The 15,634-nt window shown below is 42.5% G+C and overlaps 1 protein-coding gene across 2 annotated transcripts in view; it reads right to left on the bottom strand.

The window, feature by feature from the left end:
* The window catches only part of LOC306670964 (inhibitor of carbonic anhydrase-like), a 57,919-nt gene that overhangs the window by 27,258 nt on the left and 15,027 nt on the right, over nucleotides 1-15,634 (bottom strand). For both annotated transcript variants that reach the window (XM_079156041.1, XM_079156042.1), the window contains exons 4-6: nucleotides 15,033-15,194; nucleotides 13,723-13,870; nucleotides 12,892-12,947 (exon numbers count right to left, since the gene is read on the bottom strand). In XM_079156041.1, coding sequence (XP_079012167.1) covers nucleotides 12,892-12,947; nucleotides 13,723-13,870; nucleotides 15,033-15,194 — 366 coding nt within the window. The remainder of the gene's footprint in view (nucleotides 1-12,891; nucleotides 12,948-13,722; nucleotides 13,871-15,032; nucleotides 15,195-15,634) is intronic.

Raw genomic sequence — 15,634 nt, 5'->3', positions numbered from 1 at the left:
TGCCCCAAACATTGGCTCATCCATGTACATCAAACAAATCCTTCTCAATTCCAGAAATCAAATAGACCATAACACAATAATATTAGGCGATTTTAACACACCTCTCACACTGGACAAACAAAAACTGAATAAAGAAACCATAGATCTCAAAATAAATAAATAAATAAAAAGAAAGAAACCATAGATCTCAATAACACAATCAGGGGATTTTTCAAGATGGCGGCCTAGAGGGTGGCTGCATTTCATGTTGCTCCAGGACTCAGGATTCAAAAGAGGAGATATTGAGACACTTGGGACCAACTCAAAGCAGCCGGGTGACTCTCACCCATTGGGAAGGCGTCCCAGATGGGACAGTGGTCCTGGAACGCAGGGAACTTGTGAAGTAGAGCTGCCGGCGAGACACCCCTCCCCCCGCTGGAGCAGTGAACTCGGACAACTGGGAGCGCCATAAAGGAGGCCGCTCGGCACAGCGCTGGGACTCGGAGCCACCACTGGGGCTCCGGCAGCTGCCCAGGGGAAGAGTGGCGAGGAGAGCTGTGTGGACTCAGAACACCGGGGCCTGCCCTGAGGAGAAGGAGGAGGAACGTGGCCACTTGGATTCGGAGTCACTGCACCAGAGCTGCAGGCGGTTGCCAGAGGAGAAGCTGTGCAGCGAGCTGTTTGGACTCAGAACGACGCTTCTGAACCCCGGGGCCTGCCCTGAGGACGAGGAGGAGGAAGAGGAGCGCGGCTGCTTGGATTTGGGGTGACTACACCAGAGCTACAGGCGGTTGCCAGAGAAGGGGCGGCGTGGCGAGCTGTTTGGACTCTGACCACTTCTGAACCCCGGGGCCTGCCCGGAGGAGTAGGAGGAGGAGGAGGAGGAGCGCAGCTGGTCGTGTGGACTCGCAGTGACTGCATTAGCGCTCCAGGCGGCTGCTCAGAGGAGAAGGCGAGTGGTGAGTTGTTTGGACTTAAAGTGACAGCTCCTGAACACAGGGGGGCTGCTTGGAGGAGAAGCGTGGTGGGACGCTTGGTCTTGAGTGGCCGCACCAGAGCTCCGGGCGGTTGCCCAGAGGACCCGTGCAGCGGGTCACGTGGATTCCGAGCCACTCAGAGCGACTGCTCCTGAACACCCGGGGGGTTATCTGGAGAAGGAGGAGGAACGGGGAGGGTCACTTCGACTCGAAGTGATTGATTGCCCCGGGCTACGGGTGGTTGGTGGGAGGTGGAGGCACGCAGTGAGTTTCTTGGACTCCTAGTGACCGCACCGGAATACTGGGCGGCTGTCTGGAGGAAGAGGCCTGTGGCGGGCCTCTGGGACTCAGAGCGATTGTTTGGGGCCCCAGGTGGCTGCTCAGAGGAGGGGCCACACAGCCAGGCGATTAGGTGCAGAGCAGGGTCCCAGGATCTAGGAGGCTTCTGGGTGGAAGAGCCGCACAGAGACAGGCTTAGGGCGGAGCGAAGGTTCCAGGCCTGCGGGCAAATTCTCTGAGGAGGGGCAGCCTAAGGAGATTTATCTGCGAAGGGTAAGGCTCCCAGGCCCAGGAGGTAGGGCCGGGCCCCTGGGAACTTTGCAGAGGAAGGCAGCCCAGCCCAGGCGGTAGCTGTAAATTGAGGGGAACCTCTAGGAGGGAACTGACCAGCGAGACTTCCCCTCCGGGTGAGTCTTCCCTGCTGGGTGAGGTTTCCCCACAAGGACGGTAAAACCAGAGACTCAGGCCCAAACAGGCCTTGCCTCAGCCCGCAGCCAAGGTCCCCTTTGGATGACCATTGGTTAACAAGTGGAGGCACCTCTGCCCACTAGCAGGGATTATACCCCACCTGAAGGCCACCACTCCTAGGGAGGCAGCTTCCTTGTGGAGCACCGCATTATCAACTTCCTCCAAGACTTCAGCCTACTGAAGGCTAAGGGGGGATATATATAGAAATCTTCAGGGACATTGTAAGTCAATAGAGGAAATCTGCAATATCTCAGTGGTCCACTGATACCTGAACAATATGAGAAAACAAGGAAAGAAAATGCTGCAAACAAATCTAGATGTTACATCAATAAAACCCAATGACAGCATGGCAGAAGAAATGACAGAAAAGGAGTTCAGAATGTACATAATTAAAATGATCAGAGAAGCAAACGATGAGATGAAAGAGCAAATGCAAGCATTGAATGATCGCACCAATCGACAGTTAAAAAGAGCAAATACAGGAAGCAAAAGATCATTTCAATAAAGAGTTAGAGATATTGAAAAAAAACCAAACAGAAATCCTTGACATGAAGGAAACAATAAACCAAATTAAGAACTCCATAGAAAGCATATCCAATAGGATAGAACACCTGGAAGACAGAACCTCAGACATTGAAGACAAAATATTTAACCTTGAAAACAAAGTTGAACAAACAGAGAAGATGGTAAGAAATCATGAACAGAATCTACAAGAACTATGGGATATCATGAAAAGGCAAAATTTAAGAATTATTGGGATTGAGGAAGGCCTAGAGAAACAAGCCAAAGGAATGAACAATTTATTCAATGAAATAATATCAGAAAATTTCCCAAATCTGAAGAATGAAATGGAAAATCAAGTTCAAGAGGCTTATAGGACTCCAAATACACAAAATTACAACAGACCCACACCAAGGCACATTATAATGAAAATACCTAACATACAAAATAAAGACAGAATTTTAAAGGTTGTGAGAGAAAAGAACCAAATTACATTCAGGGGGAAACCAATACGGATATCAGCAGATTTTTCAATCCAGACCCTAAAAGCTAGAAGGGCCTGGAACAACATTTTTCAAGCCCTGAAAGAAAATGGATGCCAACCAAGAATCTTATACCCAGCAAAACTTACCTTCAAATTTGACGATGAAATAAAATCCTTCCATGATAAACAAAAGCTAAAAGAATTTACAAAAAGAAAGCCAGCATTACAGAACATTCTCAACAAAATATTCCATGAGGAAGAGATGAAAAACAAAGAAGCAAATCAGCAAAGGGAGGAATTATCCTAAAGGAATTGTCAAATAAAGGAGGAAACAAGTTGTGTCAAACAAATAAATAAACAAAATTTTAAAAATGAACCAAATGACCGGGAAACCAAATCATTTCTCTATAATAACCCTGAACGTTAATGGCCTGAATTCATCAATCAAAAGACATAGACTGGCAGACTGGATTAAAAAGAAAGATCCAACAATATGTTGCCTGCAAGAGACTCACCTCATAGAAAAAGATACCCATAGACTAAAGGTGAAAGGATGGGGAAAAACATACCATGCACATGGACTCAGCAAAAAAGCTGGAGTATCCATCCTCATTTCCGATAATGTGGACTTCAAGCCAAAGTTAGTCAGAAGGGATAAAGACGGTCATTTCATACTGCTTAAGGGAAGCATAAATCAGCAAGATATAACAATCATAAACATCTATGCCCCAAACAGTGGCTCATCTATGTATGTCAAACAAATCCTTCTCAATTTCAGAAACCAAATAGACCACAACACAATAATACTAGGTGATTTTAACACGCCTCTCTCACCACTGGACAGATCTTCCAGACAAAAATTGAACAAAGAAACCATAGATCTCAATAACACAATCAATAATTTAGACTTAACGGACATTTATAGAATATACCATCCAACCAAGAGCGAATACACTTTCTTCTCAGCAGCACATGGATCCTTCTCTAAAATAGACCATATATTATGCCACAAAGCTAATGTTAGCAAATACAAGAAGATAGAGACACTAGCATGTATTCTATCAGATCATAATGGATTGAAGTTAGAAATAAATGAAAGAGTAAAACACAGAAACTATTCCAACATCTGGAGATTAAACAATATGCTATTATATGATGAATGGATAACAGAAGATATTAGGAAGGAAATTAAAAATTCTTAGAGGTAAATGAGAACAAAGAAACATCATATCAAAATCTCTGGGACACTATGAAAGCAGTACTTAGAGGGAAATTTATTTCATGGAGCGCATTTAATAAAAGAAGTAAAACTCAACAAATAAACAACCTAACACTACAGCTCAAAGCCCTAGAAAAAGAAGAACAGAACAGCACCAAAAGTAGTAGAAGACAGGAAATAGTTAAACTCAGAGCTGAAATCAATGAAATTGAAACAAAAGAAACAATACAAAAAATTGACAAAATAAATAGTTGGTTCTTTGAAAAAAATAAACATAATTGATAAACCTTTAGCCACACTAACAAAGAGAAGACGAGAGAAAACCCAAATCACTAAAATTCGGAATGAACAAGGAAATATCACAACAGACAGGATTGAAATACAAAACATAATTAGAAGCTATTTTGAAAATCTATACTCCAACAAAATAGAAAATTTCGAAGACATCAACAGGTTTCTAGAGACATATGAATTGCCTAAACTGAACGAGGAGGACATACACAATTTAAATAGACCAATTTCAAGTACTGAAATAGAAGAAGTCATCAAAAGCCTACCAACAAAGAAAAGTCCGGGACCAGATGGGTTCTCAGCCGAGTTCTACAAAACCTTTAAAGAAGAGCTCATTCCAATACTTCTCAAAGTATTCCATAAAATAGAAGAGGAGGGAACCCTCCCAAACTCATTCTATGAAGCCAATATCACACTGATACCTAAACCAGACAGAGACTCATCAAGGAAAGAAAATTTCAGACCAATATCCTTAATGAACATCGACGCAAAAATTCTCAACAAAATTTTAGCAAATCGCATACAAAAACATATTAAAAAGATAGTGCACCATGATCAAGTGGGTTTCATCCCAGGGATGCAAGGTTGGTTCAACATCAGGAAATCAATAAACGTAATTCACCATATTAATAGACTTAAAGTCAAGAATCACATGATTATTTCAATAGATGCAGAAAAAGCATTTGATAAAATACAACACCCCTTCATGCTCAAAACACTAGAAAAAATAGGGATAGTGGGAACATTCCTTAACATTGTAAAGGTCATTTATGCTAAGCCCATGGCTAATATCATTCTAAATGGTGAAAAACTGAAAGCATTCCCCCTAAAAACTGGAACAAGGCAGGGATGCCCTCTCTCACCACTTCTATTCAACATCGTTCTTGAGACTCTGGCCAGAGCAATTAGACAAACCAAAGAAATTAAAGGGATACGAATTGGAAAAGAAGAACTCAAACTATCCCTGTTCGCTGATGACATGATTATATATTTAGAGGAACCTGGAAATTCCACCAGAAAACTCTTAGAACTCATAAGTGATTTCAGTAAAGTAGCAGGTTACAAGATCAATGCCCATAAATCCAACGCATTTTTATACATAAGTGATGAATCTTCAGAAAGAGAAATTAGGAAAACTACCCCATTCACAATAGCCTCGAAAAAAATAAAATACTTGGGAATCAATCTCACAAAAGAGGTGAAAGACCTCTACAATGAGAACTATACAACACTAAAGAAAGAAATTAAAGAACACCTTAGAAGATGGAAAGATCTTCCATGTTCTTGGATAGGAAGAATTAATATTGTCAAAATGGCCATACTACCTAAAGTGCTATACAAATTCAATGCAATTCCAATTAAAATCCCAATGACGTACCTTACAGAAATAGAGCAAGCAATTATGAAATTCATCTGGAAGAATAAGAAACCCAGAATAGCTAAAGCAATCCTTAGCAGGAAGAGTGAAACAGGGGGTATTGCAATACCAGATCTTCAACTCTATTACAAAGCAATAGTAACAAAAACGGCATGGTATTGGTACCAAAATAGAAAGGTAGATCAATGGTACAGAATAGAGGACATGGACACAAACCCAAATAAATACAATTTTCTCATACTAGACAAAGGTGCCAAAAATATGCAATGGAGAAAAGATAGCCTCTTCAACAAATGGTGCTGGGAGAATTGGAAATCCATATGCAACAGAATGAAACTAAACCCATATCTCTCACCATGCACGAAACTAAACTCAAAATGGATTAAGGACCTTGGAATCAGACCAGAGACCCTGCAGATTATAGAAGAAAAAGTAGGTCCAAATCTTCACCTTGTTGGTCTAGGACCAGACTTCCTTAACAGGACTCCCATAGCACAAGAAATAAAAGCTAGAATCAACCACTGGGATAGATTCAAACTAAAAAGCTTTCTCTCAGCAAAGGAAACTATCAGCAATGCGAAGAAAGAGCCTACAGAGTGGGAGAATATCTTTGCCAATCATACTTCAGATAGAGCACTAATCTCCAGAATCTATAAAGAACTCAAAAAACTCTACTCCAAGAATTCAAATAATCCAGTCAACAAATGGGCTAAGGAAATGAATAGACACTTCACAGAAGAAGATCTACAAGCAATCAACAAACATATGGAAAAATGCTCAACATCTCTAGTAATAAGAGAAATGCAAATCAAAACCACCCTAAGATTCCATCTCACCCCAATTAGAATGGCGATTATCAAGAATACGAGCAACAACAGGTGTTGGCGAGGATGTGGGGAGAAAGGTACACTCATACACTGCTGGTGGGGCTGCAAATTAGTGCAGCCACTCTGGAAAGCAGTGTGGAGATTCCTTAGAAAACTTGGAATGGACCCTCCATTTGACCCAGCTATCCCACTCCTTGGCCTATACCCAAAGGACTTAAAATCAGCATACTACAGAGATACAGCCACATCAATGTTCATAGCTGCTCAATTCACAATAGCCAGACTGTGGAACCAACCTAGATGCCCTTCAATTGATGAGTGGATAAAGAAACTGTGGTATATATATACAATGGAATATTACTCAGCCATAAAGAATGATAAAATTATGGCATTTGCAGGCAAATGGATGAAATTGGAGAATATCATGCTAAGTGAGATAAGCCAATCTCAAAAAGTCAAAGGACGAATGATATCACTAATAAGTGGAGGATGACACATATTGGGGGGGAGGGAAAGGTTAGTGTTAGGGTTAGAGTTAGGGTTAGGGAGGGGGGCAAGTATGGAGGAAGGAACTACTGTATAGAGGGTAAAGAGGGGTGGGAGGGGTGGGGGGAAGGGAAAAAATAACAGAATGAATCAAACAACATTACTCTATGTAAATTTATGATTACACAAATGGTATGCCTTTACACCATGTACAAACAGAGAAACAACATGTATCCCATTTGTTTACAATAAAATAAATAAATAAATAAATAAATAAAAAATACTTAAAAAAAATAACACAATCAATAATTTAGACTTAATGGACATATATAGAATATACCATCTAACAAAGAGCGAATATACCTTCTTCTCAGCAGCACATGGATCCTTCTCTAAAATAGACCGTATTTTATGCCATAAAGCTAATGTTAGCAAATACAAGAAGATAGAGATACTACCTTGTATTCTATCAGATCATAATGGATTGAAATTAGAAATAAATGACAGAATAAAAAACAGAAACTACTCCAACACCTGGAGATTAAATAATCGCTATTATATGATGAATGGATAACAGAAGACATCAAGAGGGAAATTAAAAAATTCTTAGAAGTAAACAAGAACAAAGACACATCATATCAAAATCTCTGGGACACTATGAAAGCAGTACTTAGAGGAAGATTTATTTCATGGAGCGTATTTAATAAAAGAAGTAATAATCAACAAATAAATGACCTAACACTATAGCTTAAAGCCCTAGAAAAAGAAGAACAGATCAACACCAAAAGTAGTAGAAGACAGGAAATAGTTTAAATCAGAGCTGAAATCAGTGAAATTGAAACAAAAGAAACAATAGAAAAAATTAACAAAATAAATAGTTGGTTCTTTGAAAAAATAAAATTGATAAACGCTTAGCCATACTAACAAAGAGAAGAAGAGAGAAAACTCAAATTACTAAAATTCAGAATGAATCACAACAGACACAAGTGAAATACAAAACATAATTAGAAGCTATTTTTGAAAATCTATACTTCAACAAATCAGAAAATCTCGAAGACATCAACAGGTTTCTAGAGACATATGAATTACCTAAACTGAACCAGGAGGACATACGCAACTTAAATAGATCAATTTCAAGTAATGAAATAGAAGAAGTCATCAAAAGCCTACCAACAAAGAAAAGTCCAGGACCAGATGGGTTCTCAGCCGAGTTCTACAAAACCTTTAAAGAAGAGCTCATTCCAATACTCCTCAAAGTATTCCATGAAATAGAAGAGGAGGGAACCCTCCAAACTCATTCTATGAAGCCAATATCACCCTGATACCTAAACCACACAGAGACAATCGAGGAAAGAAAATTTCAGACCAATATCCTTAATGAATATTGATGCAAAAATTCTCAACAAAATTTTAGCAAATCACAAACAAAAATATATTAAAAAGATAGTGCACCACAATCAAGTGGGTTTTATCCCAGGGATGCAAGGTTTGTTCAACATTCAGAAGTCAATAAACGTAATTCATCATATGAACAGACTTAAAATTAAGAATCACATGATTATTTCAATAGATGCAGAAAAAGCATTTGATAAATACAGCATCCCTTTATGCTCAAAACACTAGAAAAAATAGGGATAGTGGGAACATTCCTTAACATTGTAAAGGCCATCTATGCTAAGCCCATAGCCAATATCATTCTAAATGGTGAAAAACTGAAAGCATTCCCACTAAAAACTGGAACAAGTTAGGGATGCCCTCTTTCACCACTTCTATTCAACATCATACTTGAAACTCTAGCCAGAGCAATTAGACAGACCAAAGAAATTAAAGGGATACGAATAGGAAAAGAAGAACTCAAACTATATCTATTTGCTGATGACATGATTATATATTTAGAGGAACCGGGAAATTCCACCAGAAAACTTTTAGAACTCATAAGTGAATTCAGCAAAGTAGCAGGTTATAAGATTGATACTCATAAATCCAATGCATTTTTATACATAAGTGATGAAACTTCAGAAAGAGAAGTTAGGAAAACTACCCCATTCACAATAGCCTCAAAAAAAAAAAATAAAATACTTGGGAATCAATCTAACAAAAGAGGTGAAAGTCCTCTACAATGAGAACTACAGAACACTAAAGAAAGAAATTAAAGAAAACCTTAGAAGATGGAAAGATCTCCCATGTTCTTGGATAGGCAGAATTAATATTGTCAAAATGGCCATACTACCAAAAGTGCTACACAAATTCAATGCAATTCCAATTAAAATCCCAATGACGTACCTTACAGAAATAGAACAAGCAATCATGAAATTCATCTGGAAGAATAAGAAACCCAGAAGAGCTAAAGCAATCCTTAACAGGAAGAGTGAAGCAGGGGGTATCACAATACCAGATCTTCAACTCTACTACAAAGCAATAGTAACAAAAATGGCATGGTATTGGTACCAAAATAGAAAGGTAGATCAATGGTACAGAATAGAGGACATGGACACAAACCCAAATAAATACAATTTTCTCATACTATACAAAGGTGCCAAAAATATGCAAAGGAGAAAAGATAGCCTGTTCAACAAATGGTGCTGGGAAAACTGGAAATCCATATGCAACAGAATGAAATTAAACCCCTATCTCTCACCCTGCACAAAACTCTACTCACAATGGATCAAGGACCTTGAAATCAGACCAGAGATCCTTCATCTTATAGAAGAAAAAGTAGGTCCATATCTTCAACATGTCGGCCCAGCCAGGTTCCCTGGCCTGCCCACAGATGGCTTCCTTGAAGTTTGCTGGATTACAGTGAGAAGAGCCATCCTCCTCACACTCCTGGAGATGGACAGGTCATTTCCTCCTCCTAAGTGTCACCAACACCCCCAGTCCTTCCAAGTACTTTAAGGGTCTTGTAACCTCACCTTCCCACAGACATCATAGCTCCATCCAGCCCATGGACGTTGTCCAGATCTATCCTCAGGTGTTTCAAGATGCCATGGTCTCAGAACATATCATGGGAAAATAACATTTTGGAGTCAACCCTCTATATCAATCTCAGGTTATAAGGAATGGGGACCACATGGTTCAAAATGAACTAAGAAGTGGGTAAGCTCCCTTTCCAACCTATAAATTGAAGAGCACTGATTTCTTTTTTTTTTTTTTTTTAAAACAGGGTTAGAACCTGGGGCACTTTACCACTGAGAAACACCCCAGCACTTTTTATTTTTTGAGACAGTCTTGCTAAGTTGCTGAGGCGGGCCTTGAACTTGAGATCCTTCTGCCTCAGTCTCCCTAGTTGCTAGGATTATAGGCGTGTGCCTCAGCACTTGACTTGAAGAGCACTGATATTACTCACACCTTGGGAAGGGACAGAAGAAGAAAGACAGAGTGGGGACAGTAAGAGAGATCAAACAGACAGACAAGCTGTTTAGGATCGCTACCTAAAATGACCACCTTTGATGCTTCAGAGGGTCGAGGTAGAGTTTAGCTTCAACATCTTCATCATCCCCAGGTGGCAAAGGAGAAGGGGAAAGGTGCAAAACTAAGACCTGGAGTGGTCTTACCCTGGATGTGCTTGATCCTCATTCTACAGGCCCTTGGGGCTTCAAGTGTGGTCCTTAGACCAGCAGCATCGGCACCACCTGGGAGCTCACTAGAAATGCAGAATCCTGGGCCTTACCAGACCCAAAATCAGCACCTGCATTTTAACACAATCCCTAGGTGACTCAAACACAGGAAGCTTGAGAAGCACTGTTAAAGTTCACCTCCATCATACATGGGTGTGAGTTGATCTAGACCCTATCTAGTCATTTCCAAGTTGTGGTAGAAGAGATGACCACAGACTCGGAGTTTAAAAGCAAACCTTTGTGGTTTGTCAGAATACCACAGCCATGGAAGCACACCTTAGTAACCCATCAGAATGACTGGTTCTCCTGGGAAGAGCTATTCTGCTCTCAAGAAGGCATGCCCTGGAAATAATGGTTGGGTACAAGGCAAAGTGCCAGCCAAAAGGATGTCACCACCAGAGAAAGCTGTCCAACCTCCCACTAAAGAGATGCCAACTCCTCCCCAGGGGACGTTAATCAGTGCCCCTCTGAGCTTAGAAAGTACTCAGCACTCTCAACAAATGACCAGAGCTGAGAAAGATACTTTGATTTTGAAATTAAAATGCCAGTCCAGTAGAAAGGGCTGATTAGATGCTGAATTTTCAATATTGTACTGAATATTTCATTGCTAGCCGTTAAAGTCTCTGTCTATAGATAAGAAGAATCCACTGCCTCCATCTCACCATGTTTTAGTGCTAAAAACAAGTTTGTAAATGTAAAAGGATATTCAGAGATACCAGGGGCTCAAGAATAGTCATCTGTTTGAAAAAGTGCCCTCAAAAAAAAAAAAAAAAAAAAAAACTAAGAAAGTAAACTGAAATGATGAGGCTTTTGTGACAAAATAAATAAACAAAACAATACAGCATGAAAAAAATAAAAAATAAAAAGGGATGGGGATGTGGCTCAGTGGTAGAGCACCCCTGGGTTCAAGCCACATAACCTCAGGGAAAAAATGAAAGCAAAAGAGATCTTACACGACGGCAGACACAGGTAAATCAGGATGGTCCGGGACAGCCTGCGGTTTCCATAGTGTGAGTGTGTTTTCAAATTCTTCAGGGTGACGGCTAGACACTGCTGCCCTCACAGTTACTGGTGTAACTGTGATAACATGAGCAACCAAAGAATATAATGATAATTATTTGGAACAATTTGATCCTGGGATGTGAGACCCAGAGGTGACCCCACTAATTTAAATAGTTGATCACAGGACATGCATCAGTTGCCAAAATGCTGACAAGTGAGGCCTAAGTGTCATAATGAGGCAGTGAACTGTGAATGGCTGAATAAGAGAACAAAGGATACTTCAGTCATCATGTCAGGAAAAGATATGCGGTCCTACAGAACGAAGGCCAACGAAAATGTGAGGACTTGAAATTCTCAGGCTGGGACTGTAGCTCAGTGGTAGAGTGCTTATCTCACATGCGTGAGGCAGTTGAGTACCATAAAAATAAGCACATAAAAAATATTGTGTCCATTTACAATTAAAAAATATTTTTAAAAAAATCCTCCTGAACGTGGCAGATATTTGTTTCAAAAATGGGCTTAGCAAATTTGGGTTTTAAACATTTCATGTGGAACAGTGTACTCTGTGTCTGATAGATACTTGATTGGCTATAAGACCAGAAACTGTAAGCTCAGCTTCTCTAAGATGCTATTTTGTTTGTTTGTTGCTAATAAGTTATCCAAAATGCTAGAAATGTGGACCGAGTCAGGGTTAAGGTTCAGGAGTACAACACTCACCCATGCCCAAGACTCAGCGCCACACACACACAAAGCACAAATATAAAAAGAAACATGTTTTTGTCCACAGTAATAATGCTTTGTAACAGAGTTAATGGTAGATGTGCTAACAGGTTCTGAAACATTCATAATAATTCATGTTTCCTTTAGGTGTTTGAAGCATTCTAGAGACATTTACAATGAAATGTTAAGGAGAATGTAATGAAATTTGTAACCGACATTTCAAAGACTAAGATAATTGATTATTAAAAATTGCTTTGGGGCTGGGGTGCCACTGGGCAGTGGAGCCCCTGTCCAGCATGCTCAAGGCCCTGGGTTTGAGCCCACTCTCTGGGGAGCTCAAACAAGTTCTGGGGGGAACTTGTTTTGATTTACTAGTTGGTAAGTTCTGTTTAAAGGTTCAGAGAACTTGTTCACTAGATTTCTGGAGAGGTGCCTGCAGGTGGCTGTGTGGGGGGTGAGGAGAGATAGGTGGGGTCCCTGACTCCGGGAGATGTTCAGCAGGAGGTGAGTTGAGAACAATTGGTCACGAAACAAAGGACAAACAACAGAAATGCTTAAGCAAAATCTCTCTTGTGGCATTAAACAGCTCCACATCACCCACTCTAGATGAAAGAGCCAGGCCCCTGGCTAGGCCAGGCCACATGTCCTTCCTCCAGCACTTACCAAACACTGTCGTGTGCCTCACAAAGGCCACATCCCCCGCACCGTCCTCCAGACACCTGGGAAACAGGAAAGCCACCGTCAAGCTCTGCCCCTGGGCATGGCCTTGCCACCTCTCGCGTAGTCCCTCTAAAGCTCTGCCCAGATCAGACTCACGGGGCCCGTGAGGACCATGGTTTCCCCGCTCCCGGGTGACCGATACCCACAATTTCCAGGCATTGGTTTGTCCTCACAGAGGTGATGGCCTCTTCTGAGGGGTCTTTGAACTCCACAGCCAAACCCTGATCTGAAGCAGGCAGGAGCCTAGAAATGAACATCCCAGGCTGCTGGGGGAGGGAAGGTGTGAAGAAAGGACACTTGCCTTCCTCTTAGAAAGCGGCTGAAAGCCAACAGGGTGTTCATTTGGTTTTTCTGTTTTTAAATAAAATCTTAGAGCTTTTCACATGAAACATAAAGACATTGGATCGCCTTGAACTCTAGCCAGTTTCCCCCAGTTTTGAGCAGTAGCATAGATTAGGGAGTAGTCTCTGCAGGGGCTGAGGAAGGTGGGGAGAGGCAGGTACAGGCCCCAGCACAGGGAGGTGCTGAGCACCTGGATGGGAACTGGGAAGCCCTGGCCTTTGGCCCTGGTCCAGGAGGTAACTATGGGCAGGCCCCAGACTTTGACTCCCATGCAGAAGAGGGTTAGGAGCCAGCATAGGCCATGAGAGGCACTCAGGACCCTGACTGACACACCGGTGCTCTAGATCCCTGGAACAAGCTCCACCCACACTCAGTGCCTTTGTCCCCCAACCTCAGAGTCGGGGGTGGGGGGAGAAAGGGGATGTCACTTACTTGAAGGCGCCCGAGTACCCAAAGTATGGCTCATGAGAGGAGCAGGCACACTTGTCCGTCCCTTTTCCCACACACAGTTGACACAGGCTAGGGAACAACTTCCCATCTGCACAGGGGACACAGCTGCTGGAGAAGAACCTGGCGGCGGCTGCCAAACACAGAGACAGGGGCCACAGGACGTGAGTGACAGGGGCCTCCAGGCTGTCCCTATCTGAGAGCCTGTGAGTCTGACTGCACTTGCCAGGACTGTCCTGAGGAAGCAGGTGTGCATAGGCTCGCCAGGAGCAGTCCTGCCAGCGGCGGCTGACAACGCCCGCACCGGGGTGAGTGGATGGCCCAGGGTCTGTCACCTTAGGCATCACACTCATGTGCAGGCTCAGTACTCAAGCTTATGAACATGTTTCCCTAGATTGTCCCCGGCAAGTGTAAGAGCTGGTGACCTTCACTACACCAAGATAAAGCCCAGTGCCACTTGCCTCTGGTAACTCACCACCATGGAGGCTCCAAGCGTCCAGGCAGGACCCTTGCAGGTCATTGAGTCCCCATCCTCCCTTCCTCACCTCAAGACATGAGAAGTCCCACCATCCCTTCTATATGCAGCAGCCGTGGTGGTTCTTGGGGATCCCTCTTCCTGAAGAGTTGGGCCATCTTGCAGGTGAGGGGTGGGGGGGCATGCTAATGGCCACTACCTAACTGCCAGGTAGATGTCCACTAGCAACTGTCCCTGAGGCATCTGACACCTTGCCAAAGGGCAGGCAAAACATGACCAGAGCTGTGGTCCAGGCTGCAACACTTCATCAGATCCCTGCAGCCACTTGTCCCTGTCACAGTCACAGTGACACTCACTGTAGAGTTTGGAAGAAAGTGTGTCAAAAAGGCACACTTTTGCAGAGTTCAGGATTCAGCCATCATCTTTAAGGACTGAAAGGTGTCCTGCACTCACCTGAGCTCCTCATAACTGAACAAGAAGCCTGGTGCCAATCCAGCTGTCCTCCTTACCTGTGCCTCAAGCCCTCCCCTGAGGTAGGAGCTGAGTGCTAGTGGTGTGGCTGAAATCCCCAGCAAACCTTCCTGGGAAGCTGGCGGAGGTGGGGAGGTGGGGAGGTGGCTTTTCTGCCAAGCTGTGAGGATTCCCAGGAAGGCAGAACTGACAGGAGCTCAGAAAGACAAGAGCACCTTTGCTGAGAAAAGACTTAGCTGCCAGCTCCCATGGAGACCATGAAACACACACACTTGACAGTGACTGGCATGACTCATTTGGGCAAATGGTACGGAGTCCCACCTGCAGGCACCAGCCCTAGCTGGCTTACCTGTTTCAAGAGAGCCAGAAGGAAGCAGCTTGCTGACGGGGATGTTCCACCCTGCGGACCAGCCCCTTCCTGTGTGGCAGGACTTCTTGCCTTGGAGCTGGTTCAGCTGGAAGTTGGTGCCCTTTTTCACCAGGGCAACAGCATAATAGTAGGTTTGTGGATCTGCAAAGGAGCAGAAAGAAGAGCCAAAGGAAGATGCCACATCATCACTACGAATCTTCCAGAGTGTATGCAGTGCAGAACTTTGAAGGATCCTAGGACTTGCACCATCCCCTGGTAAGCAGGGAGAAAAGGAAATGAAAAACCAAACAGAAAACCCTTAACTGACAAGAAAGAGAAAACTGAACCTTCTCAAAGCAATAAACACTGCAAGTGCTCCCTGGCGTGATTAAAAGATTTCTATTTTTTATTATAGTATTATTATACTATAGTATAGTATACTATAGTAGAGTATTATTATATTAGACTTCTAATTTTTTTTTTAACTTTACAATGGTGCAAAGAGACATGCTTAGTAGAAACTACTCTTTGAAATTTGAACTTAATCTTTTTGCAGACTAATGATGTGCCCTGTGATCCTCTCTCTGGATGCTGGGCAGCAG

The sequence above is a fragment of the Sciurus vulgaris genome, assembly GCF_902686455.1.
Source record: "Sciurus vulgaris genome assembly, chromosome: 10".
NCBI lineage: Eukaryota > Metazoa > Chordata > Mammalia > Rodentia > Sciuridae > Sciurus > Sciurus vulgaris.
This window is presented reverse-complemented; position numbering and strand designations above follow the sequence as displayed.